This window comes from Adiantum capillus-veneris, chromosome 1 (assembly GCF_014529385.1).
Source record: "Adiantum capillus-veneris isolate H3 chromosome 1, ASM1452938v2, whole genome shotgun sequence".
In the NCBI taxonomy this organism is placed as follows: Eukaryota; Viridiplantae; Streptophyta; class Polypodiopsida; order Polypodiales; family Pteridaceae; genus Adiantum; species Adiantum capillus-veneris.
This window is the reverse complement of record NC_140931.1, coordinates 89,061,072-89,086,999: the sequence shown is the minus strand read 5'-3', so window position 1 is coordinate 89,086,999 and position 25,928 is coordinate 89,061,072. Positions and strand designations below refer to the sequence as shown.

Here is a 25,928-nt window from a genome sequence, read left to right as displayed (position 1 = left end):
TCTTTGCGTTGTCAAATGTCGACTGACGACCCAAATATCCTGCGAAGTCAGTGCCTTTCTTCTGCTTTTTGCCGTGCTTTTTGGCTTTCTTTTGCGCGTGAAAAAACTGAGCAATCCTTGCATCGACCACCTCTTGTAATTCCTTCTTTGAATACTGTTTGTGATCAGAAGGTTTCTTGAGAGCGGGTTTCAGGGGTGATGTAGTGGTTTTCTGCCACTGCGCATGCACTTCTTGAAAAGAAGTCTCGCTTATATATTTTGCCAATTTCGGATCCTTCGCAAAACAACATTCATCTTTGTTGCATCGTCGATCAATTGACGACGCTTCATCTCTCTTTGCTCTGCCTGAGTAGGCCGAGGCGGCTCATACTCTCTGCCGGAATCTTTGTTGTGATTCCTGTCCGCATCTCAGATGCAGAGGGAGTCGACTGATCCTTGCGTGAAGCCATAGGTGCCGCGGAAAAAAAATTGGGGATCGGATTTCTCGTAGAAGAGAAATCAGCCGTGCTCTGATACCACTGTAACAGACTTGGACACTCCAAGTCAAGAATCAATTGCGACAGCACCAAATAACCACTTCAAAACAATTCACAGATCACAATAGATTTGCATTGGCCCGGCAGAGTTCCGTGCCTAGAGATATTGGCCCCAAAGACTTGCGCCCCTTTCAGTATTTCTTTAAATCAATGTCAAAGTACAAGAGCGGTTAGGGTTTCACTCTCAGACTCTGCGTCCAGATGCTCTGAGAAGTGAGGCCCTCACTGCGAATATGAAGATTACAAGGGATGCCCAAAAGCAGAGCCCCGAAAGCTTAAAATCAAAAGGAGAGATTCTCTCTCTCAAACTCTCTCTTTGAGGCTTTTGTAAATAAAGCAAATCAGCTCTCTCTCTCTCTCAATTTTGCGTAGCCAAAAAAAAGCCCAATTTGCGTCGCTAGTGCTTTTTTTTTTCCCCCACCTCTGTGATTTCTGGAATCCGTACACTGCTGCCATGTGGCATGGCCGCCTGATTTTAGGGTTTCCAGCCAGCAGTTAGGGTTAGGGTTTCCAGAAATTAGGGTTTCTGCAAAATTAGGGTTTTTGGCAGAAATTAGGGTTTGCAGGATTTTTAGGGTTTCTGGCAGAAATTAGGGTTTTTGCTATCGGTAGCCACGTCATCACTTTGTGACAGGAACGCCGAATTCAGATTGGCCGGAGATCTGGTGCAGTGGGTTTGCACAAGAGGGGAGTTACTCTGCTCCTTTGTCGACAGATGCCTTGATTTTAGAATACTAGAGTCATTGATGTCTCCTTGAGCTTCAGTGATATTGAGAGCTGACAGTATTGTGCTGTATGACTTTATGAAATGGAAATCCCGATAATATGAAACTGATTTGTTCTTGACTTGTGCAAGAATTGATAGATGAACTGATTGCAGCATTTTGGTCTGAATGATCTCGATAGACATGGTTGCAATAGGGATTAGTCAATCGGGCATCTATGAGGTCCTGAGTGGATCTAGATGCGATTGCTAATTGCATTGCCAATAAATCATGGTCTAAGATCCGAATGAATGTTGAATGTGATTTGTCATGTGATGTCGTGTGATGCGACTTCGATTAGTACATGTGCTAGATGTGTGTTCCTAGTGCGTCGGTACTAACAGTGCGTCAGTTCTAACGGTCAGTGTCTACTAAGAGAGTTTATGGCCTCTGTCTGTTTTGCAGATGTAATCGAGGGCGATTACAATGCTTTTAAGAGGGGGGTATGTCACAAATTGGTGACGTGGTTGGCCAGTTGTGTGAAGTGGTTGCCTAGTATACACACACACACCTATTCCCCCCTTTGGCTTGGATAGACCCGCGGGGGAACCGGCTGAGACTACTGACGTGGCATGGTCCGTACAATCCCTCCCCCCCCCCACCCCCCCCACCCCCCCCCCCCCCAACATTTCACACCGAGTATTACTGACGTGGCTTGTCGTACGGACTCTCGCGTTTTGCAGCACAATTTACGGAAGCCTTGGGCTGCTTTTCTGGCTACGCAGTATGCAAGAGAAAAGGGGAAAAAGCTTTTACTTTATTTTACCAATAAGCCTTGTGAGAGGAAAATTGGAGGTACTTCAAATTTTAAAAGAGCTTTTGATTTTCAGCTTTTGGGCTCCGCTTTTAGCATCCCTTGTAAACATTTGAATATGTGGGCAGGGCCTCACAACTCAGAGCATTTGGACGCAAAGTCTGAGAGTGAGCGCTTGCCTACTCTCTTGTACTTTGAACACAGATTAATACAAAAAGAAATATCGAAAGGGGCGCCAGTCTTTGGGGCCAATATCTCTAGGCATGGAACTCTGTTGAGCCAGTGTTGAATCAATTGTGTACTGTGAACTGTTTTGAAGTGATTATTTGTGGTGTCGCGGTACATTCTTGACTTGGAGTGTCCAAGTCTTTTACGCTTGCTTGCTGAACCTCAAAATTATGGTCCATATACCATCATTCCGTGTTGGGGTTCTTGGAAGATCAAAGATAAAGTCCATAGCAATGCTTTCCCATGGCTTATCCGGATTCGGCAGTGGTTGTAACAACCTTGGCGCCTTTTGCCTGTCAAACTTGACCTTTTGGCAAATCATGCATGCTTGCACACAGGCATCCACATCTCTCCTCAAGGTAGGCCAATAGAAGAATGTCTCTATCGCTCTAACTACCGCTTCAATACCACGATGCGTTGCATATGGTTGGACATGACTCTCTTCCACGACCTTATGTCGCAATGGCCTAGTGACACAAAGTCTGCCATGCATCATTATAAAATCATCTCTGAGGAGGTAGTGCTCATGATGTTGCCCCTCTTGCAACTGTTCAAAAATCCTTGCAAAATCTTCATCAGCAACATACTGTTCCTTCATGTCATCCAACTCATGATGATAAGGAATTGACACAGCTGAAATTTGTGGCTTCCTTGATAATGCATCAGCCACAACATTCTTCTTGCCTTCCACATGCATAATCTGGAAGCGGAACATAGAAAGAATGTTTGCCCATCGCATATGCTTTTCGGATAACTTTGACTGTGTCAAGAAGTATGACAAGGTCTGATGGTCTGTTTAGACAACAAAATTAGCACCTAAAAGGTAGTGCTTCCAACTAGAAAGCGCATGAATCACGGCCAAGATCTCCTTCTCATAGACTTGCATAGTCTTCTCTAGCCCTTGCAAAATTTGGCTTTCATAAGCTACTACGTGTCCGTCTTGCATTAACATTGCTCCGATGCTACTGCCACATGCCTCACATTGGACCACAAATGACTTCCTGAGATCTGGCAAAACAATTATTGGATCTGAAGTCAACTTTTCCTTTAAGAGACTAAAAGGTGAAATCTCTTTTTGGGTCCTCTTTATCATCAGAGTTAGTTGATCTTTTCCATTGTGGACAATTGGTAGCAAAGTGACCAGGCTGCTCGCATAAAAAGCATTTGTTTTCAGCCATTAAGACCTTCTTTTCCTCGAGCGACTTACACACAGAAGGCTTCCTTTTGTTTCTTTGCGTGTGCTCGAGAAGTCTTGGCTGAATCCTTATCTTTGTTGGCCTTTTCTAACTCCTGTGACGCTTCAGGAGCCGTTTTCACAAAGGGCTTCTTCGCTGAATTTTTCTTATGTTTTCCTCCTTTCTCGTTGCTCGGAAACCCACTGTCCTCTCCTTTCAACAAGGCAAGACCAGTGTTAGCAACTTCCATGAGCTGGGTGAGGGTAGCTACTCTGTTCTTGGTATAGTAGCCACGAAGCCCTTTAGGCAGCCCACAACAATACTTCTCTATCTGCTCTGTCAATGGCACAAATCTTCAGGAGGTCATTGAGAGTAACGCTTTACAAAACCTCCGATTGTACTCCAGCAAGCTCTTGCATGTAGCCGAAGTAAGCTTGTCATGACGTTGGCTTCAAATTCATTTGAGAGCCAAGCAGATGCAAACATTTCTTTGAAGTAGACCCAAGTGGCGGGTGCGTGTCGCATTAACAATGTCGTCCACCATGTAAGCGTACTGTCTTTTAAGAAAGTGGCAGCTTTCCTGACCTTATAGGCCTCTGTAAAATTCCCTCCTGCATAAGCTGTATCAAACTGCTGGAGAAAAGTAAGAGCCTTTGCCTTATCCTTGAAGCCACTGAAAGTGCTAAACTTTACAACTGCACCACCTTCTTTGTAAGCTTTCAGCTTTTCCAGTGCCCCCAAATTGTCATAAGGAATAGTTTGCAACATGGGCACTGTAGTAGGGATCATCGGCACGTCTTGGCCATCGACATTTTGCGTCAGAGGGGCCATATCTAGCTGCTGTCCAGAAAAACCAGCCATGCCAAAATGACCCTGTGGCACCCCAAACTACCCCTGGTTGCTTTGAAAACCTTGCTGCATACCGATGCTACCATACATGGGGTTTGGCATCATGCCTTGCATACCCCCAAACACTGTTCTTGGCATGTACGACTGACTTCCAGGCACATAACCAGCCATACTTTGGGCGCATGCGGGCTTTGAAAGGTGGCGGGCTGAACTGGCAAAGCCTGCGGCATAGGTGTCCTAACCACTTGTTCCAGGACGGGAGGAACCTGTTTTGGAGCCCCTGATTCCGCAACATGCGAATGGTCCCTATCTTGCTGGGACGCATGAAGTACTTGTGCTTGAGCCTCAAGAAGCTCTGTTTGCGGTGTAGGTTGCCTATTTTGCTGGGGCATTGGTGGCGCTTGCAAGAACTCCATAAACCTTGGGTTCTGCACCAATTGCGAAAACACATTCACCACGGCAACTAACTGAGTCCTAAACCCATCATCCTCAAGTTGCCCAATCATAAATCCGTGTGTTGGAGGGACATTCACATTAATAGGAGGTACAGACAGGCGTGGCCGTGAGCTCTCGCCAATCTCGAACACCATAGGAATTTCCTGTCTGTCCTTCGAAGAGGAACCCTCTTCCATAATGCCCTTCCCTTTGTCAGCCATAGTGTAATCCCGCGTTCCTGTACTCTGTGTCTATACCCAAAACAACGAGGCTCACTTCTTGAGGAAAAAGTGATTTATGTCTCGGCAACGGAACCATGAAACCGGCCTGTAGGGCGGTAGACGTAGGCTTTCACCCGAAACTTTACTTTAGACTTTAGGACGCAGAGAAACTTTGCAAAAGAAAACCTGGAACGGGAATTGATACTTAAAACACACACGGCTTGGAAGCTAGAGCGCTACCAAGCAGACGCGGACACTTGTTGGCCCCAAAGACTGGCACCCATTTCGGTATTTGTTTATTGTATTAATAGAGGGAATAAAACCTGTGATTTCCTACAAGCTATCCCGCATAAGCCGAGCTGAAAACGACCTGTTCTGGCCCGATTTTGGCAGCATAACTATACTAGGTATCCCCACGCAATAGATGACTTTCCCGACGCATACGGACACTTTGCAAAACCTGGCGAGAATCTGCAGCACGCTGAATTCTCTGTTTTTTGCCCTGAAAATGCGCCAATTCACCTGTACAGCGGTCCCCCCTCGCATCCGTGAACCTCTTGGGGGTATTAGGGACCGTTTAGGGCCGAAACCCTGAACCTGCAAAAACACACATTAGGCTGTATTTCCTTGTTTTGGGCTCTGTTTCGCGAGCCGGTCGCATCTGTAGCAAATCCTCGAGCTCCCACACCTGTAGGGCTACTTGCCCTTTGAATCGGACGAGATTTCACACGTGAAACCTCTCCGAATTCACCTGTACCTGCGAGGGATTAACAACTAGCTTATCGAGTACCTGTGCAAGAGGCTCTTGCCTCGGCAATCGCGCATGAACCCACACAATTGTACATAAGTCATAGTAGCTTTGGTACCTGCAACAATCCATCATACGGCTGAAAATGTAGCTCACGTTTTGTTTAAATGCGTCTCTCTCGCTTAAGTTGGAAAATGCCCAAAAATGTGCGAAGTGGTACTCATGCATTAATTCCTCGCTTTGGACCTTCTGGGTTAAAATTATCTCAACCGGTTGCTCAGTCGACTTAGCGGCAGAGTAATGAAATGTTCCTCTTGTCATTTTGGAGCTAATGATGCGAACATATTTCGTGGCCCAAAATAGCAGTTCCCTAAATTTTAGGAGATGCTTCCATTGGATTCTCATTGGTCATTTGACCATCTTTCACCACTGGGACCACATCCAAAAATGCAATGTGGCCCAGCTGTCGGGTACTTTCCCTCGGTGACCCACCTTGGCACTATGCCTCTATTGAGTTCAGTTCCTAGTATCCACCAACTTGCTAAGTGCGACCGGGGACCTACATGATCTTGAACTGAGCCTAGACATTCTCGTACTATATGAATTCCACTACCGACCAACTTCCCCTCTGCGGGTGAAACTACCGTTCACATTGGCCATACAATGTCGAACCATTTGCAACTTCAAAAAGAGGGTCTCAAAAGTAAAACAAAATTTTTTGGAAAGAAACCAACAACTAAGGTTAGCAATTGCCACGTCCTCGTGACATATGCTCTCTAGAGTGAGGCCCTTAGGCTCTTTTATTCTTACAAGGTATGCCAGAAGTAGAGTCCCAAAATCAGTCAAACTCAAAAGAAAAAGTTCCAAAAGCAATTGATCCTCAGAAACTGGCAAAAAGCAGCTAGCGCAAAATCAGGGATTTCCGTACAGTACTGCCACGTCAACAGCCAACGCACGTCAGTTGTCAGCGCAAAATCAGGGATTTTCGTACAGTATTGCCACGTCAGTTGTCAGCGCAAAATTAGGGATTTCTGTGCAGTCAGCCACATCATCACTTTGCTGTGTGTGTGTGTTTGGGTTGCACTGCCACGTCATCAATTTGTGACATACCCCCCTCTATTGTTCGGCAACGTATTTAGTAATTGCGTCTAGATCCAGTCGGGACCTCACAGATGCCTGATTAACTAATCTTTATTGCAATCATGTCTATAGAGATTTATGAGATCGAAATGCCGCAGTCATTTCGTCTTTCATTTTCTGCACTCAAACAAGTCAGGTATAAATCAATCAATATCATTTTCGAGAATTCTAGTTCATAAAGTCTACAGCAGAATACTGTCAGCCCAACAGTATCCCTGAAACCCAAAGGGACATCAATGACTCTATATCAAAATCGGAGTAATCTGTTGACAAAGGAGCGTAGTGACTCCCCTCTTGTGCAAGCCCGCTGCACTAGATTCACCCATGCTGAAATCGAGGTTCTGTCGAAGTAGACTATGCTAAACCGAATGTTTCAAGGTAAAGTTGGAATCTGCTAGGTCTTCCTGCTCCATCCACTTCGCATCCAATGCAGGATAGTTCTTGAATTTAACCAAGAACTGCCTAATCACTTTACCTTTAATCTTTCTATCTTTGTGTGCCAATATCTGTTTTGGAACGATTATCTCCTTGCTTTCCTCCACTTCTGGTTGCTGATCAGGCTCCCCATCATCGGGCACATCGCCTTTAGAAGGCTTCAATGTGAATCTTCCGAGTATCGGGCAGCTTCAGTCTAAAGGAGACATCATTTATCTTTTCTTTTATCTGGAAAGGTTCATAATACCTCATGCCAAGCTTTGGAAAAAGCCGCTCCTTTCCTTTTCGTTTTCTTAGGCGTGCCTTCTCAAAACGTAAGAGTACCCAATCATCCCTCCTTTAATTTCAAATCGTGACGATGTCGATCTGTTGCCTGATATGTCCTTCTTGAGATTTCTCTAAAGCCTTTCGGACCTTGGCAAAAGCAGTGTCCAAGTCTCTCGTGTACCGGTCGGTTTCAAAAATCTTATCTTGGGTCTAGGGAATGTTTTGATCTACCAGTTGATCCCCTTGTTCCGTTCTTTCCTTGTGCCCTGGGATCTATGGGTAGCGTCTTCCGCTTCCCTGTCCATTGGCACATTAGAATCGATCATCGAAACCCTAAGACACACTATCATCTGATTCCTCTTTCTTTGGAATCCTTTGATGAACTTGCATCAGGTTTCCTTATTTTGTCAAAACCCTCCGATTCGCCAGAATCCTGTGATGATGTATCATTGGTTCCCTTGATTCATTCTCTTCACTGGAAAACTCTTACCTTTTTGATACTATCTTGCCCGTCGCATAAATCAATGAGCAGGCATGCATTCCAATTCGCTGCTTAGTCATGTCCGATGGAGTCAGACTTCTGGTTTAAAGCATAGTCTTGAATCTCTTTAGCAAAGTATAGCAAAACCTCTCAATCTGGTCTTTCAAAAGAATCTTCGACAAGTTTCCCAAAATCTCTGGCAGTAGTTATCAAATGTATCTTTCTCACAGTCGTTTTCAAGTGATGCCAAGGCTTGATGACATCTCTTGCATATTCATCGTTCTTTTCAAGTAAGATGCCGCCTTTCGCTCCCTGGAATGTTCTGAGGACTACGCTCCAGAGAAGGCGATGTCAAACTGTTGTTCAACTCAAGGGCTCGATGGGTGTCTTGGCTTGACTCCCTTCCTTGAACTCCTTGGTTTTCTTGTTGATCTGGTCATTGTCAAAAGAGGACGACCTCTCCTCCCTTAAACGACTAGATGGCCTTCCATGCCTTCTAGACTTTGTTTCAAAAATTTTCTTCAAAAGAATCTTGTTTTAGGTGCTTAGAAATTCAAGAAGCTTCTTAGCACCCTCGAACACTTCAAAACCATTGAATTGGCTATTTCCAAAATGCCCATCTGTCTCCGGGTGGAACGAGGACGAGAACTGTAACCACGTCCCAATGTTCTTTCATATTGCCGTCCAAAACAACTAGTAGATCGGGGATCTTTGTCCGAAACAATGGAGCCAGACATGCCATATATTCGAACAGTTTTGCCAAAGGATCGGGCTTAATTGTCTTCTTTACTGCAGAGCAGTGAGCCTGCTTATTGAATCTGTTGATGACCGTCCAAAGCAGAGTTACCCGGAACGCGGATCGGGAACGGCGATGGGCCTCCCTGCGGAACGGGGGAACATGAAGGGGTCCGGAACGGGAACGGCGTAGAACGGGAGGCTAAAAAAACACCCAAATATTGTTATTTTTAGCGTTATGTGTTTGAATACAAGTAGTACTAGAGTCCTTTGACTCTAATACCCACAAAAAACACCGCGTCGAGAGTACATAGTACATACACAACATTTAACAAACACAATGTCCATACACAATTGTGAATAACATATGTAATTATAGATTAGAGCTCTCAAATAATTGCAAGAGTAGAAGTCAAAGATAACACTTTTCGCTTAATTATGCCCGCCAAGGCGCTAAAAAAAAAATCAAAGGTGACATACCATAATGAGAGTCAAGACTACAAGGGGGCCAAACAGTGACCACGATACCAAAAGACTGAAGGTGACAAATACCATAAAGATACTAGTAGCTACAAATGCGAAAGAGGGAAAGTCTCAAGCATCCATACAAAAAGGTAAGGATAATGAAAGTTCTAAAGTCGCAACTCTCGAGCCTCAAGACTCAAGTTTCACGAGCCATTAGCTTGAGAGGCCTCCCAATTCGTAGTAGTTGGCTGTAAATCATGCACATCCTCCCATTCCTCATCATCGAGCTCTAGGCCCAGTTCGATCTCAGCCACGGATGAAGTACCTGGTGTTGGTGGTTGTGCATCTCCACATGCCTGAGGAGCCTCTGCCTCCATCTCCCATTGTGTAAAAGGATTTGTTTGTTTACCTGCACTCTTGCAAAGCATTTTCAAATTTGCGTTGACAAAGAAGATCATTAGCCTTCTCCACTCCAAGCCGATTCCTCTTTTTGGAAGCGATGTGGCTGACGGTACTTCACAGTTGCTCCAAGCATGAGGTACTAACTGACTGGCTGAGAATACGGATTGCCAATCTTTGAAGCTAGGGGCCATCATAGCCATAGTCCTCCCACCATAGCATTGAACCTATCTTTCTGCGATCAATCTGAGCATTTGGACTGCCAAATGACCCCACCATCTCTCTGTACTGTCTCAACTGATCTCTGACAATGCGTTGGCCATCTCTGTCTAGAACCATCTTGTTTAATATCTGTGTAAATTGGTTCATGACTTCTCTATCTCTCTCTTGCCCTGCACCTTGGAACTCTGGATCCACCATGTATGCTGCCCCGTGTAAAGGAGAGGCATATGAATTCCACCTAGAGCTGCAAAGCGCATGGATCTCCTCATATCGCTCTACTTTTGGCTCAAGCTGTGTAAGCTGCTCGATCATGCGGTCCATTGCCTCATAAATCTTGCCAATGCAAGGATGGATGCCATCCAGAACTCGAAGCAAATGACCACCGGTTTTACCTGTGCGTCTAGGATCTTGAGCTCCTTCTAGAACTCATTATCCTTGCACAAAATCCGTGCAACTGTCTTTGCAAAGGGGGAGGTGGTGAACTCATCACTGATGAAGACCTGTCGGACCGCATTTTGACATTCAGAGAGCTTGCCACAAGAAGAAAGTTGAATGCGAAGCGGGTGTCTGAATACTTTAGAAGCACTTTGCCGCCCGACCTCTTGAGGTACTCACTCCGAACGAAGTTGTGATTGTAGTAACAATCTTCACTGTATCAGCAATGACTGGAGCGATCCAGTCTAGCTTGCTGATGTCTTTTAGAAGGCTGTTCAAGCAGTATTTCATGCAAAAGCACACTGTCACATGCGGATAGTGGCCCTCTATAATAGCTGATGCTTTCTTGTTTGATGCCTCCCCATCTGTGACAAAGGCCACCATGTGTTGCTCACCGATCTACTTAGGACATCGGCGGACTGGCCACTCTCGGTGGCATCATGAGAGTGCACAAAGTACATCTCTCCACTCGAGTATGCGACGAGACAATGGATAGATCTCTTTCTTGTATCGCTCCATCCGTTGGCAATGAGGGAAACACCATGTTTTGCCCAAAGACGCCGAATATTGAGTGTTGCTTGCTCCACGATGGCCTTCTCTCGATTGAGCAAAGTGGTTGCGGAGCCTCTGCAGATGGTGGCACATAGCCGGTGCCATACTCTCCTATCTATTGCACTATAACTTTTTGATACTCCGACCTATTTCGATCAAACATAGAAGAGGTTAGTATCAAAAAGGCAGAAACGACGATAACGGAAGAAATGAGAGAGAAGATTGATAAATCATAAAACATACCTTGCCACGACAAATGGAATATGGTCGCGATAGAAGAATCGGGCCACAGCGGCATCCACCTCTTCCTTCTTCTTTGGGTCCCAAAAGGTGGCAAGGGTCCTTCGACAACGAATCGGACCCAATGAAGATCCACAGGCACCTAAACCGGGTAGAGAGGAAGAAGGGAAAATGAGTGTCTTTGGGTCGATACCTTTGCTTGCGGGCTTGGCTTTATGATTGAATTGCCGATCCTTTTCCTCGAGCTCCTTCCTCTTCTCGATGGTTATATTGGTGCAAAATTTCACCTCATGTCCCGCCGAAGAAAGTGTGCCCTCACTTTGTCATGCCCCCCTTTCCGCGTGTAAGAGCATAACTTGCATGCCCATGCACGAGAACCTCCCACCGCCGACAAGGTGCCTTCCGATGTCACTTCATCCCACCACGACCATTCCTTCGCCTTTTGAGTGTTGCCCTCATGAACGGAGGGGGTTGTACAAGAGGAAGAGGCCATGGAATGAGAGAGCTTGAGCCTTGAAGCCTTGAGAGCAAGAGAGAGCTTGAAAGTTGAGAGCCTTGAACTTTGAAGGCTTGAGGCTTGAGAGCTTGAGAGCAAGAGAGAAGTTGAGAGCTTGGTAGCTTAGACCTTGGTAGCTTGAGAGCTTGAGGGATTGAGGCTTGAACCTTGAGGCTTGAGAGCTTGAGAGCAAGAGAGAGAGCCTTGAGAACTTAGAAGTTGGTTCAACTTGAGAGTAAGAGAGCTTGAGAGCTTGTAGCTTGTGAAGGAAAGGGGTGAGGGGGTGGCACAATATATAGGGAGGGGCTGTTTTTTCAACTTTTGATTCTACCCGTTTTGTGTCCGTTTATGACCGTTGGCCGAAGCTGGCCGTTTCAGTTCGTTCCGGCGTTCCGGTGGCGTTCCCCACGTCCGTTCTGGTTTGAGGCGGATTGTTGGAACCGTGTAGCCGGTTTCGGGGCGTTCCAAGCAATCTCAGGCGGCCGGAACGCCGTTCCGGCATTCCAGGCATGATTTTAGGCATTCCCGGATAACTCTGATCCAAAGGCAATCATACCCACTCTGTGACTTGGGAGATAAAAAATGAAATCCATAGCAATACTTTCCCAGGGTGGGTGGGAATGGGTAAAGGCTATAACAATCCCTGTGCTTTATGCCTGTCTAACTTGACCTTTTGACATACCGAGTAACTGTGTACAAAGTCGTGCACATCCTTCTTGAGTCTCGGCCAAAAGAAGTAACGCTCCACACTTTTCAAGGTGGTGTCAATGCTGCGGTGACCCATAAAAGGTGGACAATGGCATTCAATCAGAACCTTTTCCCTCAACGGTTGTGTAACGCGCAACATCGTTTTCTTCATCAAGTAGCCATCCCGTATAGAATATCCCGCTACTACCTCCCCATTCTGTATTTGAGTGAATACATTCGAAAAATCTAGATCTGTGGCGCACTGATCAACCATTTCCTCGAAGCTTCTATGATGAATTGCGGAAATAGCCAAGACTAACGGCTTTCGGGATGTCAGGTGCACATCGAACCCTATGTGTACGTGGACAAGCTACTTCATGACAGGGGTTCATTTTAGTTAGCTTAGGAAGTGTTCTGGCATTTTTGTGAGTCTGTTCGTAGACCGTGCATGTCCAGGCACTTGGAGTAGATGCATATCCTTTGGTTGCACACAACGTGATCATCAAATTACCATCAGAACCCATCAGGAGCATTTTTACATTGCACATATCCTTTTTTTCTATTTTAGCCATTTTTCACTTATTATCAATAAGTGACTTTGTTGGGAAATTGGTAGGGAAATTTGACCAAGCAGGTATATAAGAAAAGCTAGCGCTAGTGTTTTCGGGCAGAAGAGGCACTAGGAGTCCAACTCACAAGCACCTTCTCAGCAGGACCGGCAGGAGGCCTAGCGTCTTCCAGCCAACATATCAAGATAGCTAGTGTTTTCATCAACAGATCAAGCCTAGCGTTTTTCTATAGATTCAACCTTGGCGTTTTGCAAATGCAGATCAGCCCTGGCGTTAGCAGATCCCAGCATTCAGCCTAGTGTTTTTGCAAGCACAAGTCCAGCCCAGCATTTTTGGAGTTGCAGATTATCTAGCGTTTTGCAATTCCTCGGCGACAGTACAGCCCACAGCATCAGCGTTTTCAGTTTTCAGTAGTCAGATTCCGTCCCCAAACCTCGCAGATCTCACCTCCCGCAGCAGATCCTTGCCGCACGGTCAAATCAGTTAGCGTTTGCAGATTCAGCCCGCTATTCGCAGTTTTCCGCATCTCTTTTTTCAGCACGTCGTCGTCGCATCGCCGTCATCACCGACATAGAGTCAGAATTCAGCAGATACAAGAGTTGCAGATTTCAGCCCTTAGCGTTTTCAGTTTTCAGCCCGTCGTGTTGTCATCCTCATCGTCGTCGACATCATCGGCAAGTCCATTGCATTGTAGAGATTTGTGCAATCAATAGTAGACGGCTCTCGCCATAGAGAGTGGGGCCTTCGGAGGAGGGTTTGACAACATTCTGGTGTCGTATTCTTCGTTTTGTATCTCTCAGTCTCAACACCTTTATTCCCAGTGTTTTGCCACTTTGTTTGTGATCATTTGCACTCTCTCACTAAAGGAACGGAAGGCTCTCCCTTCCGTAAGTTAAAGTAACGCTTGAGCACACTTCGGAGCACTAATCTTGAGCAAAGTTCAACATTCACTTCTGCTGCACCTTACATTGGTATCATAGCTTTGACAATGTTCTGTATCACTCAAGGAAAGAACCACAATTTTTTCTTTTGCTTGTTCGGTCGCACGTAACCCAAGTCCACTTGGGTGTGTTGATTCCTAATCGTGTTTTTGACAGGAAACCCAAGAACGAAGTGCTTGTCCGGCCTCCCCTTGTTCCTCCCATTCCTCATCATCAAGCTCTAGGCCCGACTCGACCTCAGCCATGGATGAAGTACCTGCTGTCGGTGCCTCTGTATCTCCATGTGCCTGAGGAGCGTCTTGCTCCATCTCCCACTGTGTAAAAGGATCCGTCTGTTTACCTGCACTCTTGCAAAGCATTTTCAAATTTGTGCTGACAAAGACAATATCATTTGCCTTCTCCACTTCAAGCGGATTCCTCTTCTTGGAAGCAATGTGGCTAAAGGTACTCCACAATTGCTCCAAGCATGAGGTACTAACTGACTGGCTGAGAATGCGGATCGCCAATCTCTAAAGCTCAGGGCCATCATAGCCATAGTCCTCCCACCATAGCACTGAACCTATTTTTCTGCGATCAATCTAAGCATCTGGACTGCCAAATGATCCCCGCATCTCTCTGTACTGTCTCGATTGATCTCTGACAATGCGTCGACCATCTCTATTTAGAACCATCTTGTTTAAGATCTTTGTAAATTGGTCCATGACTTCTAAGTTCTCTATTTGTCTCTTGCCCTACACCTTGGAACTCTGGATCCACCATGTAGGCTCCCCCGTGTAAAGGAGAGGCATATGAATTCCACCTCGAGCTGCAAAGCGCATGGATCTCCTCAAATCGCTCTGCTTTCGGCTCAAGCTGTGCAAGCTGCTCGATCATGCGGTTCATCGCCTCATAAACCTTGTCAATGCAAGGGTCTATGCCATCTAAAACTCGAAGCAAATGAACCACTGGTTGTACCTGTGCGTCTAGACTCTTGAGCTCCTTCCAGAACTCAAGATCCTGTGCCTTCTCCTTGCACAAAATCCCTGCAGCTGTCTTTGCATAGGGGGAGGTGGTAAACTCATCATTGATAATGACCCGTCGGACCGCATTTTGACATTGAGACATCTTGCGCACAAGAAGAAAGTTGAATGCGAAGCGGGTATTTGAATACTTTAGAAGCACTTTGCCGCCCGACCTCTTGAGGTAGTCGCTCCTAACCAAGTTGTGATTGTTGATGAAAGTAACAATCTTCACTGCATCACCAATAACTAAAGCGATCCATTCTAGCTTGCCAATGTTTTATAGAAGGTTGCAGTGTGCCATGCAAAAGCACACTGTCACATGCGGATAGTGTTTCTCAACAATAGCTGTTGTTGCCTTGTTTGATGTCTCCCCATCTGTGACAAAGGCCACCACGTGTTGCTCATCGATCGTTTCTATGGCTGCTGTCCACTCTGCAGAGAGGACATTGGCAGACTTGCCACTCTCGGTGGCATCATGAGAGTGCACAAAGTACATCTCTCCACTCGAGTATGCGACGAGGCTATGGATAGATCTCTTCCTTTTATCGCTCCAACCGTCGACAATGAGGGAAACGCCATGTTTTGCCCAAAGCCGTTGAATATTGAGTGTTGCTTGCTCCACGATTGCCCTCTCTCGATCGAGCAAAGTGGTTCGGAGAGCCTCTGCAGATGGCGGCACATAGCTGGTGCCGTACTTTCCTGTCCCCACTGCACCATAACTTTCCAATACTCCGATCTATTTCGATCACACATAGAAGAGGTCAGTATGGTAATTTAAACTTAAGAGATCATAGTGGCAGAAACGACAATAACAGAAGAAATGAGAGAGAAGATCGATAAAGCATACCTCGCCGTGACAAACGGGATATGGTTGTGATAGAAGAATCGGGCCACGGCGGCATCCACCTCTTCCTTCTTCTTTGGGTCCCAAGAGGTGGCAAGGGTCCTTTTGTGACGAATCGGACCCGATGATCCACCGGCACCGGGTAGAAGAAGAAGAAGAGAGGGTCTTTGGGTCGATACCTTTGCGTGCGGGCTTAAATTTATGATTGAATTACCGATCCTTTTCCTCAAGCTCCTTCCTCTTCTCGACGCTTATGTTGGTGCAAAATCTTACCTCATGTCCGGACACTCGAAGAAAGTGTGCCCTCACTTTGTCATGCTCCCCTTTCCGCGTGTAAGAGCATAACTTGCATGCCCATGCACGAGAACCTCCCGCAGTCAACAAGGTGCCCTCCGAGGTCACTTCACCCCACTACGACCATTCCTTCGCTGCTTGAGTGTTGCCCGCATGAACGGAGGGGGCTGTACGAGAAGAAGAAGCCATGGATGATGCGTGTCATAATAATCAATATTCAATTCTCCAAAATGATTTTCTCATGTTAAATTGATCATTTAATATGGGGAAGTGCTAGGGGAGAAAAAGCTAGAATATTCGTTAAGCTAGCAGACCGGCCATAGTAGGGATCCAAAGGAGGCAAAATAGGGATCCAAAGGGAGGGGCCATCTGCAAAAGAGCAATGTGTAACAATGGGCTTAAAAGACCCTAAGGTTTAGCCCATTAAGACTTCCAAAATGCTAAGGTTTCCAAAATTCAAAGGTTGTGTCCAAAGGTCAAAGCTTAGGAAATTTGGATGCTTTGTGTGTGTACAAATGTCTTCACAAGTCCCTACATTGGAGGGCGCGAGCCCAAGAAGTAGGGGATGAGAGAGAAACACCCACACACACTCACAAGCTTCATTTGTACACAAGGGGAAAGAGGGACACATGTCAGCTCCCTAGGCCAGAATCCAGATAGATGCCCACAAGGTGTACTGAAATCCTATTGGATGGCCATGGAGGTGGACCAATGAAAATTAGGCTAGAGTAAATCTAGTTTAATTAATTTAAAAACACTTAAGAAAAGAACCAATAAGAATTAAGCTCTCTTGAAGACTATTGGATAGTCTCCCAAGGGGTCCAATGAGCATTCAGCAGCCCAATGGCTTGCCTGATTCCTATTGGCTAGGAGGCAAAGTGGTCCAATGAGAGTTTAGTTGAATCAATTAATTACCTAAAGCTCTCACAAAAGGGGAAAGGGGGATACATGTTAGAAGACTATCACTTATACTCCTGAAATCGTATTGGCTAAGCTTGAGGAGGTCCAATGAGGTGCTAGCAAGAGCAAATAGCAAGAGGGGTCGACCAAGAGAGAGAGGGGGCTGATTTTTCAAAGGGAATTATCCACACACATTCACACAAGCTCATGTGTAGACTCTCTTTCTCTTCTCAAGCTTTAATAGAAGGCTTATCACCTACTCCAAGCTTGTGAGAAGGGAGGCCTACACCAACAACTCTTGGCTTTGTGATGCAAATCCAACCAAGAGCCAAGCTTCAATGCATGCTCATCTCCTCTACCATGCTAAGTACTAAGCTAAGCTATGCTACTATGAGTGATTGTGTGGAGATGTACATCTTTCTCGTAAGACGACTACTTCTTCCTCTCAATCTAATGCCCCGCTAGCTCTCACCATCTTCGAAGGTGTGTGAGGTCTTGGGTCTGAGACCGTGAGGGAATTGATGTTGTGTTTGATAAGTGTTTTGCTTAGTGCTTGAAGTTTCCATCTTTATTGCACTAGCTAGTATTGAAGGAACACAAAGAATTGTATTGTAAAATTTCGCTCTTGATGGGAGAAACCATAATACAAAGCCTTTTGGAGGGGGGACCGGCTCCATGCAAATCCGGTCCTCAACTGTTGTCAATTGCTTAATTGCTCTCTCTTTTGAAGCATTGTTCATGCTATCTAACTAGGTGTTATGCTTTTTGTTGCTCTCTCCACCCAAGCACTCTTGTTATTCTCATTAGGAATCTATTTTAATGAAATGCTCACTATGTTCATGCTATTTTCCGCTACACACAAGTTACTAGGCCATTAAATGTTACAATGCGAGAGAGAGGGGGGCCCGGGAGAGAGGGAGGGAGAGAGAGCTTGAGAGAGAGAGAGAGAGAGAGAGAGAGAGAGAGAGAGAGAGAGAGAGAGAGATGAAGAGACTTGAGCAATTAGAGCTTCTTGAATCTTCAATGGCAAATCTGCGTCATGCCGTCATGTAGGCTTGAGCTTTGAGAGAGAGAGAGAGAGAGAGAGCGAGAGAGAGGCTTGAGCATTGGGAGAGGAAGAGAGAGGGAGGGAGAGAGGGTAGAGCGGTGAGCCTCAAGAGGCTAGAGCTTGATAGGTAAGAGGCTAGAAGTTAGAACAATGCAATGATGCATTCACTTGTAAGTTGTGAGGGGAAGGGGTAAGGGGGGTAGCATTATATAGGCCTTTGCCCACTTTCGAAAAAAAAAAGTCCAAAAATTCTGCGCGTTTTTTACTTTTGGCCGGAAATGAGTCCGTCGGCCTGAATTCAACGATTCGGCCACCGGTCCGTCCGTGCCGGTCTGTTGCGGTTTGCCAGTGTCTGTTGGAACGCCTTTCCGTTCCAGAACGTTCCATGCCATCCCCGCCTTCCGGAACGCCAATCCGGCGTTCCATAGCCATGCACAAGCGTTCCCTGGTAACTTTGGAGGGGAGATCAGAGATACAAGAAAGGCTCTTGTTTTGTTCACCAATTACCCTCTATATGACAAGTGTATACATGAGTGCATGTGATGTGTGCACGAATGAGAGCGAGCGAGGAAGAAAAGGACCAAGAATAGTAGTTAAGTATAGAGACATTCTATGTTAACCTTATAATATTATATACAAAATAAATAATTAACTTTTTAATGGTAAAATTCTTTAAGGAGAACTTTTTTTTTTAGGTGTTTCACCTGTAGGGTGAAATGTTTCAGCCGTTTCGCATTTTAGGTTTGCTAAAACGCCCTTTTTGTATGTACGGATTCGTAAAGAACGTACGTATGTTACAAAAAGGATCCATACGTACGTATTGGCCCTACCTTGGCAAGGAATGGAGCCACTTGAGGGCTTGATGACCAATACTGATTCCAATTTCTCTGCCACATAAAAAATGCTTCTCATGCTTTAGAGAATGAAAGACAGAGAGAAGTTCCTTATTATGCATTGAATGGTTCGTGTTTAACAATGTTCTGAGAGATGCTACTTGACTGATGTCCTTTCAAAACTTGAGAGAGAGAGAGAGAGAGAGAGAGAGAGAGAGAGAGAGAGAGAGAGAGAGAGATGAATGACACAGACGGAATGCTCCACTCATTGCGAATAACCACGGAGAGGCCCCTTCGATCGAGAGAGTGAGCATGCTTTCTTCTTAATTAACTTGTGGATTAAGCTCACGAAACCACTTAATATTGAAAATCATATCACGTCCAGCTAGAGGAGACAAAACAAACTTACGACGAAAAGCTATGTTTTGAATTGAGATTTGTACTTTAGGCGTAATTGAGGAGTACACACCAAGAGCAAATCGAGGCTGCAATGGATCCATTGGAATGGCTTCTAAGCATGCACTCTTCATAAGAGAATCACTAATCACATCATGCATGCTGCCGTGATCAAACAAGATCACGATGCGTTGACCATTCTCATGACCATAACACTTACGGAGAGATTCTTAGGATGACCATTAGAAACTTGGGGCACAATTCTTTGCTCATTTATGAGGGTTCTTTCTTGAGACGAGCTCTTTTCATGTGACCTTTGCTGTCTTTGAAAACATCTTCCTTCGTTTCCATACTCCGTTCTTTCTTCAAGACTTAACCAACCCTACTATTTCTTGAGCAGATTTTTCATTAGTTGTCAACCTAGTGTTTTCTTGAGTTTTAGGCTTTCTTTTATTATCACTGTTAGGTGAAGAGTTCTGTGCTCTAGGTGTAGTGGAAGATTGAGAAGAAGAGGTCCCGTGATTCTTGTCTTTGCTCTTATCGTTCTTTTGGTTCTGAGGGTTCTGTGGGGTACTTGAATTTGTCTCCTTAGGCTTATCTTTGTTGTGCTTCATTTCTTATGCGAGAACGATTGTGACGGGGTCATTGTAGTCTGTAGGGCTGAAAACTTGCACATTGTATTTGATGTACTCGTCCAAACCAATTGAGGAAACCTTCCTTGCGATCCTTGTTCGACTCGCGCAATTGAACACCACTTCGCAAAATACGGTTGCAAAAAGACATAACGGGAGTCCCATTTTGCTTGTGAGTTTTCCAGTCCTCTTTTAACCGTTCAAGGTACTGCGGTGGCATAAAACGATCCTTGAGCTTGACTTGGAAGTCATCCCAACTATAAGACAGTGGTTCGCCATCCGCGGCATGCTCAAGGTGCGTGGCCAATTGTGCCTTTTGCCACGCTTGATACCAATTAATGGCATCACCCAACAAGTGCATGGTGGTTGTCAAAACTTTATTGTTATTGCAAAGTAAGTATTAAATTGATGGAACCAAGAATAAATTACAAATGCATCCGTCTTACCATCATACTTTGGAAAGTCAACCTTTCCATGACTGGATTGTTGGAGTCGTCGTCTCTACGTGATCTACGTGATGACTCGCCGGCCTCTTTGGATGGATCGTTCTTTGAAGAGAGAACATGAAAAACAAACTCTTGTGCGTAGGTCTCGCCTTTCTTCAACAGGGTATGCACTGATCTTCATGTTCGCTCTCTAGAGCCATTCTCTCTTTCAATTGGGCCCTTTGAGCTTCTTGCTATAGCATCAACTCCATCACGGACTTCCTCAAAGCCTTCACAGAGGTTCAATCCGTGGCAGAGTTGCGGGAAAAGGAAACGTGGAAATGGAAACAGAAATGACAAAGTTTGAGAGGGTTGAAACGGGGAAACGCTACATCAGTCAGGGTATTCTATTACCCATGTTATAAATACGACCACGGGTATACTAGAAAAACACAAATTTTGATAGATTATAAAAATGAAGATAAAATTTCAAAGGACAAGGGCTTAATCAGAACAATAAACAATTAATTGTTGCTAAACGTAGAGAGCATGAATCTATGAGGAGATCTCCTCTTCAACTTCTACGAAGTGATCACCGACATCTGTTGCATTAAGCTCATTTGCCTTTGGCTCCTCTGGCTTGAAAGAATTCAAAGGACCTTTTTTAATGTCACCTAAATGAAACGGAAACTTAAAACGTTTCTTGCCTTCTGAAACTCCACGTGGCGCTACACCTCTGAGTTCGAAATGTTTCGGGTCCAGAAACGTGTTTCAGGCCAAGAGGGTGGTGTTTCACCGTTTCGTATGTTATTGGAGGTGGTTTTTGGGGGTTTTCCGTGACATTGATCCGTGGTGTAGATGGGGATGGAGGATGAGTAATGGCCATCTTGGTGCAGGGACTTCTTGTCCACCTTTAGTCTCATCGTTTTCATGCAAAGTATCCATTCGGCTTTTGGTGATGACCACACATTGAGTATTGAGGGACTTGGGATACTTGTGTACTTGGGGTTCCTGTGGTACTTGCAATTTGGCCCAAGAAGGCTTTTCCTTACCCAAGCTCAACTTGTTCTTGCGGGTGCACCCCTTAGCGGCCTTGTGCCCACACCAAGGTTGCTTTTTCCCACCTCACGTCTATTGGCCTGCTGCAATATGCAAGGTTCGCTTTCAATTAGTGGAGAAGAGGAATGAGGGGAGGCTAGACAAGCCCTTCTTTTTTGAGTTACCTGCCACTCTTTAAAATTATATACTAGAGAGACCAACACGCCCAAGTGGTCTTGGGTTACATGCAAGCTCAAAAAAGAATTTTTGTGTGGTTCTTTAGGTTCTTTTTCTTGAGTGATGATATTTTACACTGACAAAGCTCTTGAGTAATGTGCAACGAAAGTGGTTTATGGCGATTAATCAGGATGCGTGCTTAGTGCGTACTCAAGGTTCCTTTTATTTCATGAGAGAGATGTGCAATAGACTAGAGAGAGGAGAGAGAAATATTGTGATTGTTGGTTCTATGAGTGATAGAGAGAGAAAGAAGATTAACACCGGATGGGATCCTAAACCTTCATTCAAGGGACCCCCTCTCTTATCGCTAGAGATATTTGCTTTAGATTGCACAAATGCTGATAGAATAGTCCTAGCTGCTGAGATGCTGATGGGATCTTGCTATTGATGCTGGGATCTGAGAGGCTAAGGGTTGAAAATGCAAAACGCTAGGAATGTTGTCTGGGATCTACAACTAGACGATGCAATGGGCTGATCTGGTATGGCTGGTGTTGATGCTGTATGCCGAAAGTGCTGGCTGACTGCAATGCTTCGCGGAAAACTGCCAACGCTAGGGATCTAGGGCTAAATCTGCAAACTGATGGTGATAAGGGCTGAAGTCTTCTACTGCGGAGGTGCTTCAAAATGGTAGGGTCTCTGCTACTTGGGGCTGATGTGCTTCTGGAAAACGCCAGGCTGAGGTTGAGAGTGCTGGTACTGGGTACTGACTTATGTTAAAGTGGTGATCCCAAGGTCACCTTTATAGGACATGCAGTGACATAGGGCAACCTTAGATAAAACCCCGTGACTTTATTTGGCTGGGCATGTCACTTATCAATAATGTGGGAATTATTGAATAAGAGGGGCTTCATACGATTGGCACCAAATCTGGCATGCGGGGATATCTTTATGGATTCCACCAAGGTGGGATTTCCGGCATGTATGGAAGAGGGATGCCTACTACTTTCTACACAGGGGGCAGCATACTCTTATGCTCTAATGTGTACGGCCAGTTTACTGCAATGAAGAACAAAAGGATTACAAGGAAGGAGGCGCGAGCATTAAAATCGACACGTTTTGAGGGTCTCAAGACAAGAAGTGTTCACTTGCTTTATTTAGCGTTTGATGCCGCTTTCTCTGGGGGACAACTTCACTGAAGCCTCCAAGGTTAGCAAAGTAGTGGACAGCAGTGGGTGGTTTTGACCTTATGCTATGTGTGTTATATGTTTGCACAACATCTTGTTCCCCTTGTTTCATACTGCTTCGGTGTAGTAACTAGTATTACTGTTTGTATGTGTCAGGGAGGTGTGGATGAAAATGAAGAACCTCGATCAGCTGCATTGCGAGAGCTTCAGGAAGAAACTGGTGTTACATCAGCTGAGATCATTGGTGAGGTATATTATTCATTATTATTCATGGTTCTGAGTGTAACTGCAATTTTCAGCTTTACTTACAAGTTAGCATTTTCTTTATGATTTAAGGCAAAAGGTTGTCATTAATTCTGAGTTCTAGTATGCATATGCAATCTAGATTGCGGAGTGGGTCACATATGATTTTCCTCCAGACGTGAGGATAAAGATTTCACAGATATGGGGCAAAGAATGGACTGGGCAAGCACAAAAGTGGTAGGTTGATGTTTTTTTGTTTCTTAAAATGTTAACTTTATCTTTAATTGGTTGCTGCTGTATTTTCAAAGTAGTCTGTTGTCTTTGATGATGGCCTTGCTACCTTCGCATGCTTTAAAGTGGAGGTCCTTCAATTGTTCTAGTGTGCTGCTTAGAGCTACATAATTTTAGAACATGCATAAGTTTGTATTCAATGATCTTGTAGAGGTTGCAGTGCAAGGAATTGAATGATCATATCATGGGGCTCTTTTGAGCAAGGAGTTGTTTTGCATCCTTATGCTGTGCATAAATTGTCAGTCGTATGTAGCTAATACATGGGATGGAAAAAGCCTAGGAGTGATAGCAACACTCCATTGCTAGGCGTCCGTGTTGGTAGAGGCTGGAAACCGTGGTGATGAGCAGCTAAAATCTTTCTCCAAAATCTGAGAAATGTGGCTGTGGAAGGTAGCCCTCTATGCCCCTCTTTTTTCTTAAGATAGAGAAAGGGGCTTGGCACCCATCATATTACCGAAACCGGAAGCAAAGATTACCACATAAGCCAACGCCGGGCCGAAACGTCTATGATATTGAACCTCTGACATTTGCATCAAATTTTGGATCCACCGACTTGAAGACGGAAAAAGAAGGAACACTCCTGTAGTCACCCGACAGCAATCACTGGGGCTAAGAACCTGTAATTTTTGTAGGATTGGCATAGGGCGCAGAGAAATTCCACATTGTGGCAATAGATTTCTCCGCTTGAAATTGCTTGAGATTGAAACTTCTTGTTTTCCTAATATAATTGATTTGTATTTATTGTGATTTATTATCATCCTTGATTGATGTACTTACAGAACTTATCCTTCAAGAGCACTTCTTTTTGTCCAGGTTTCTGTTCAGGTTTAAAGGAGATGAAAAAGAGATAAATCTGAATGCGGATGGGATCGAAAGAGCGGAGTTCTCAGATTGGAAGTGGGCTTCAGCTAATGAAGTTCTTGGAAGGGTACAGTTATTGCCAACTGAGCTAGACATAATATTCTGCAGATCTTGGAGCATTGTGATGGTGATACTTTCTGTACTTGGCAGGCGGTCGATTTCAAAAAACCGGTGTACGAAAAAGTTTTGGAGGCTTTTGCACCAACCTTGAAATGGGATAGTGGGGGAATTTCTATTGAAACAGAAATGCTTTGATTAATTGATTGTAGTGGTATGTGAGCTGTCATGCTTGCTGGTGTCACCGACAAGCGCAGATAGCTTGAGGCACCTGCCTTGGAGTCAGGTGAAAATTTCACCTCTTAGTTCTCTGTATGTCACTGAGCCCAATGATGTGACTTCCACGACTATTCTTTACTCAAGCAAAAGTTGTCTTGAAAGGGGGGACTCAAACCCACGTCTTCGCTGTTATGAAGGGACAACCACGTTTTCCTGCTTCATTCATGGTGTTGGAGCTCATGGTTCTGTTCTGTCAAGTAAATTCATCTGCTTGGGTGCAACATGCTAGGAGGAAAATCTATGTTGTTCCAGCATGTCTTGTAGGGCAGAGGAGCCAGTGTTGGTTCAAAATGTAATTTTGGGAGGATCTTGCAGATATGGTCATTTTTTAGATGTGAAAATTGTGTTAGATCCGTCAAGAAAAGGTGAAATAGTACACCTTTAAAACACCAATGCTCTATGTTAGAAAATTCAATTTTTGAGGCTTCTTGAGGCATTAAAGATAGTAATGGTAAACTTTTATAGCAAATCACCAAGTAACACGAAAGCAGTATTCCAAATTTTGTCCCTAAATTGGGGGTGGCTACGTTTCCCTCTTGGAGCATGTATCATACCTAGCTCCTCTACCCTACTCGTGATCATGAAGAATGTAGAAAATTGGCTCTTTTATGGTACTCCCCCTGGGTACCATGTTTGCATTCCTTATCTTACAAGGGGGAATATGCTAAGCAGCAGAATTTAAAAGTGAAGTAGGGCTATCTGTTAACATCTAGTCAGATGGCATAATCTTCCTAATGACAATGGTACTTGGAGCCCTCATTTTGTGATTTAACATCACGTGCTGAAAATTAGTTTTATTGAATGGCAAAAGCCATAAAGAACTTTAAATAATTAGGTGACCACCTTCTGTAGTGTCGGGTAGACCTAAGTGGAGCTTGCTGCCCTTTAGGGATAGCAAGAAGGGCAACCCCAGAGAGCTAAGTAATCTTAACGATATTTAGCATCATGCCAATACACTCTAATGGTTCCCTAGCACTTGGAACACTTTCTATTCCATTGATCTCTTTTGAATTGCTCTGCACATAGCCCTAAGTTAGCCTTGCATCTCTAGAATTGTGAAGAAAAATTGATACATACATCTTTGTATTGATGCATGTTCATGTGTGTGGTGTGAGTGTAGGAGAATATATTGGTACCTAGTTCTACATGCATTGTTGGGCATTGATGATGGTAGCGGGAATGTTGTGGCATTTATTCAAAACTAAACATGATCGAGCTGATGGTTATTTTTGTCTTGTGGATGATTACCATGAGCCTATACCTTGCAATTTCCCTTTATGGTGAATATGGACTTATCCAAGATTCATCTAGGTATATACATAGTCAAGTTGCGTGGTTTCCTATCGAAGTGCCTCTTGGGAGGATGAACTTGGGACATCATCAATTAGCCATGGAGGAAGGGTTCATCTTTGGAAAACCTTCATCCATGTATGCGTGGTTAGTTCCCATCCTCAAGGCGTTGGATTCAGATCTCACCTCCTTGTCTCCGTCTGGCGTTGACTTTTTTCTGTATCCTTCCCCCACCCCCCATAATTCGCTCGACTTTTTTATGCACCTTTCCCCCACCCACATGTCTAAGTTGCACTAGGTCTTTAATGACCCCCGAGCGGTGGGATCAATGGAGGGGTTTTAAGGGGGGGAATCTTGAGGG

General features: G+C 44.8%; 1 protein-coding gene across 1 annotated transcript in view; it reads left to right on the top strand.

The window, feature by feature from the left end:
- LOC147465156 (nudix hydrolase 25-like) overlaps positions 1 to 24,703 on the top strand; it is a 53,428-nt gene extending 28,725 nt beyond the window's left edge. Inside the window, exons 3-6 of the mRNA XM_086518520.1 lie at positions 22,703 to 22,795; positions 22,932 to 23,026; positions 23,894 to 24,008; positions 24,092 to 24,703. Coding sequence (XP_086374646.1) covers positions 22,703 to 22,795; positions 22,932 to 23,026; positions 23,894 to 24,008; positions 24,092 to 24,196 — 408 coding nt within the window. The 3' untranslated portion in view covers positions 24,197 to 24,703. The remainder of the gene's footprint in view (positions 1 to 22,702; positions 22,796 to 22,931; positions 23,027 to 23,893; positions 24,009 to 24,091) is intronic.
- Positions 24,704 to 25,928: the final 1,225 nt, after the last annotated feature.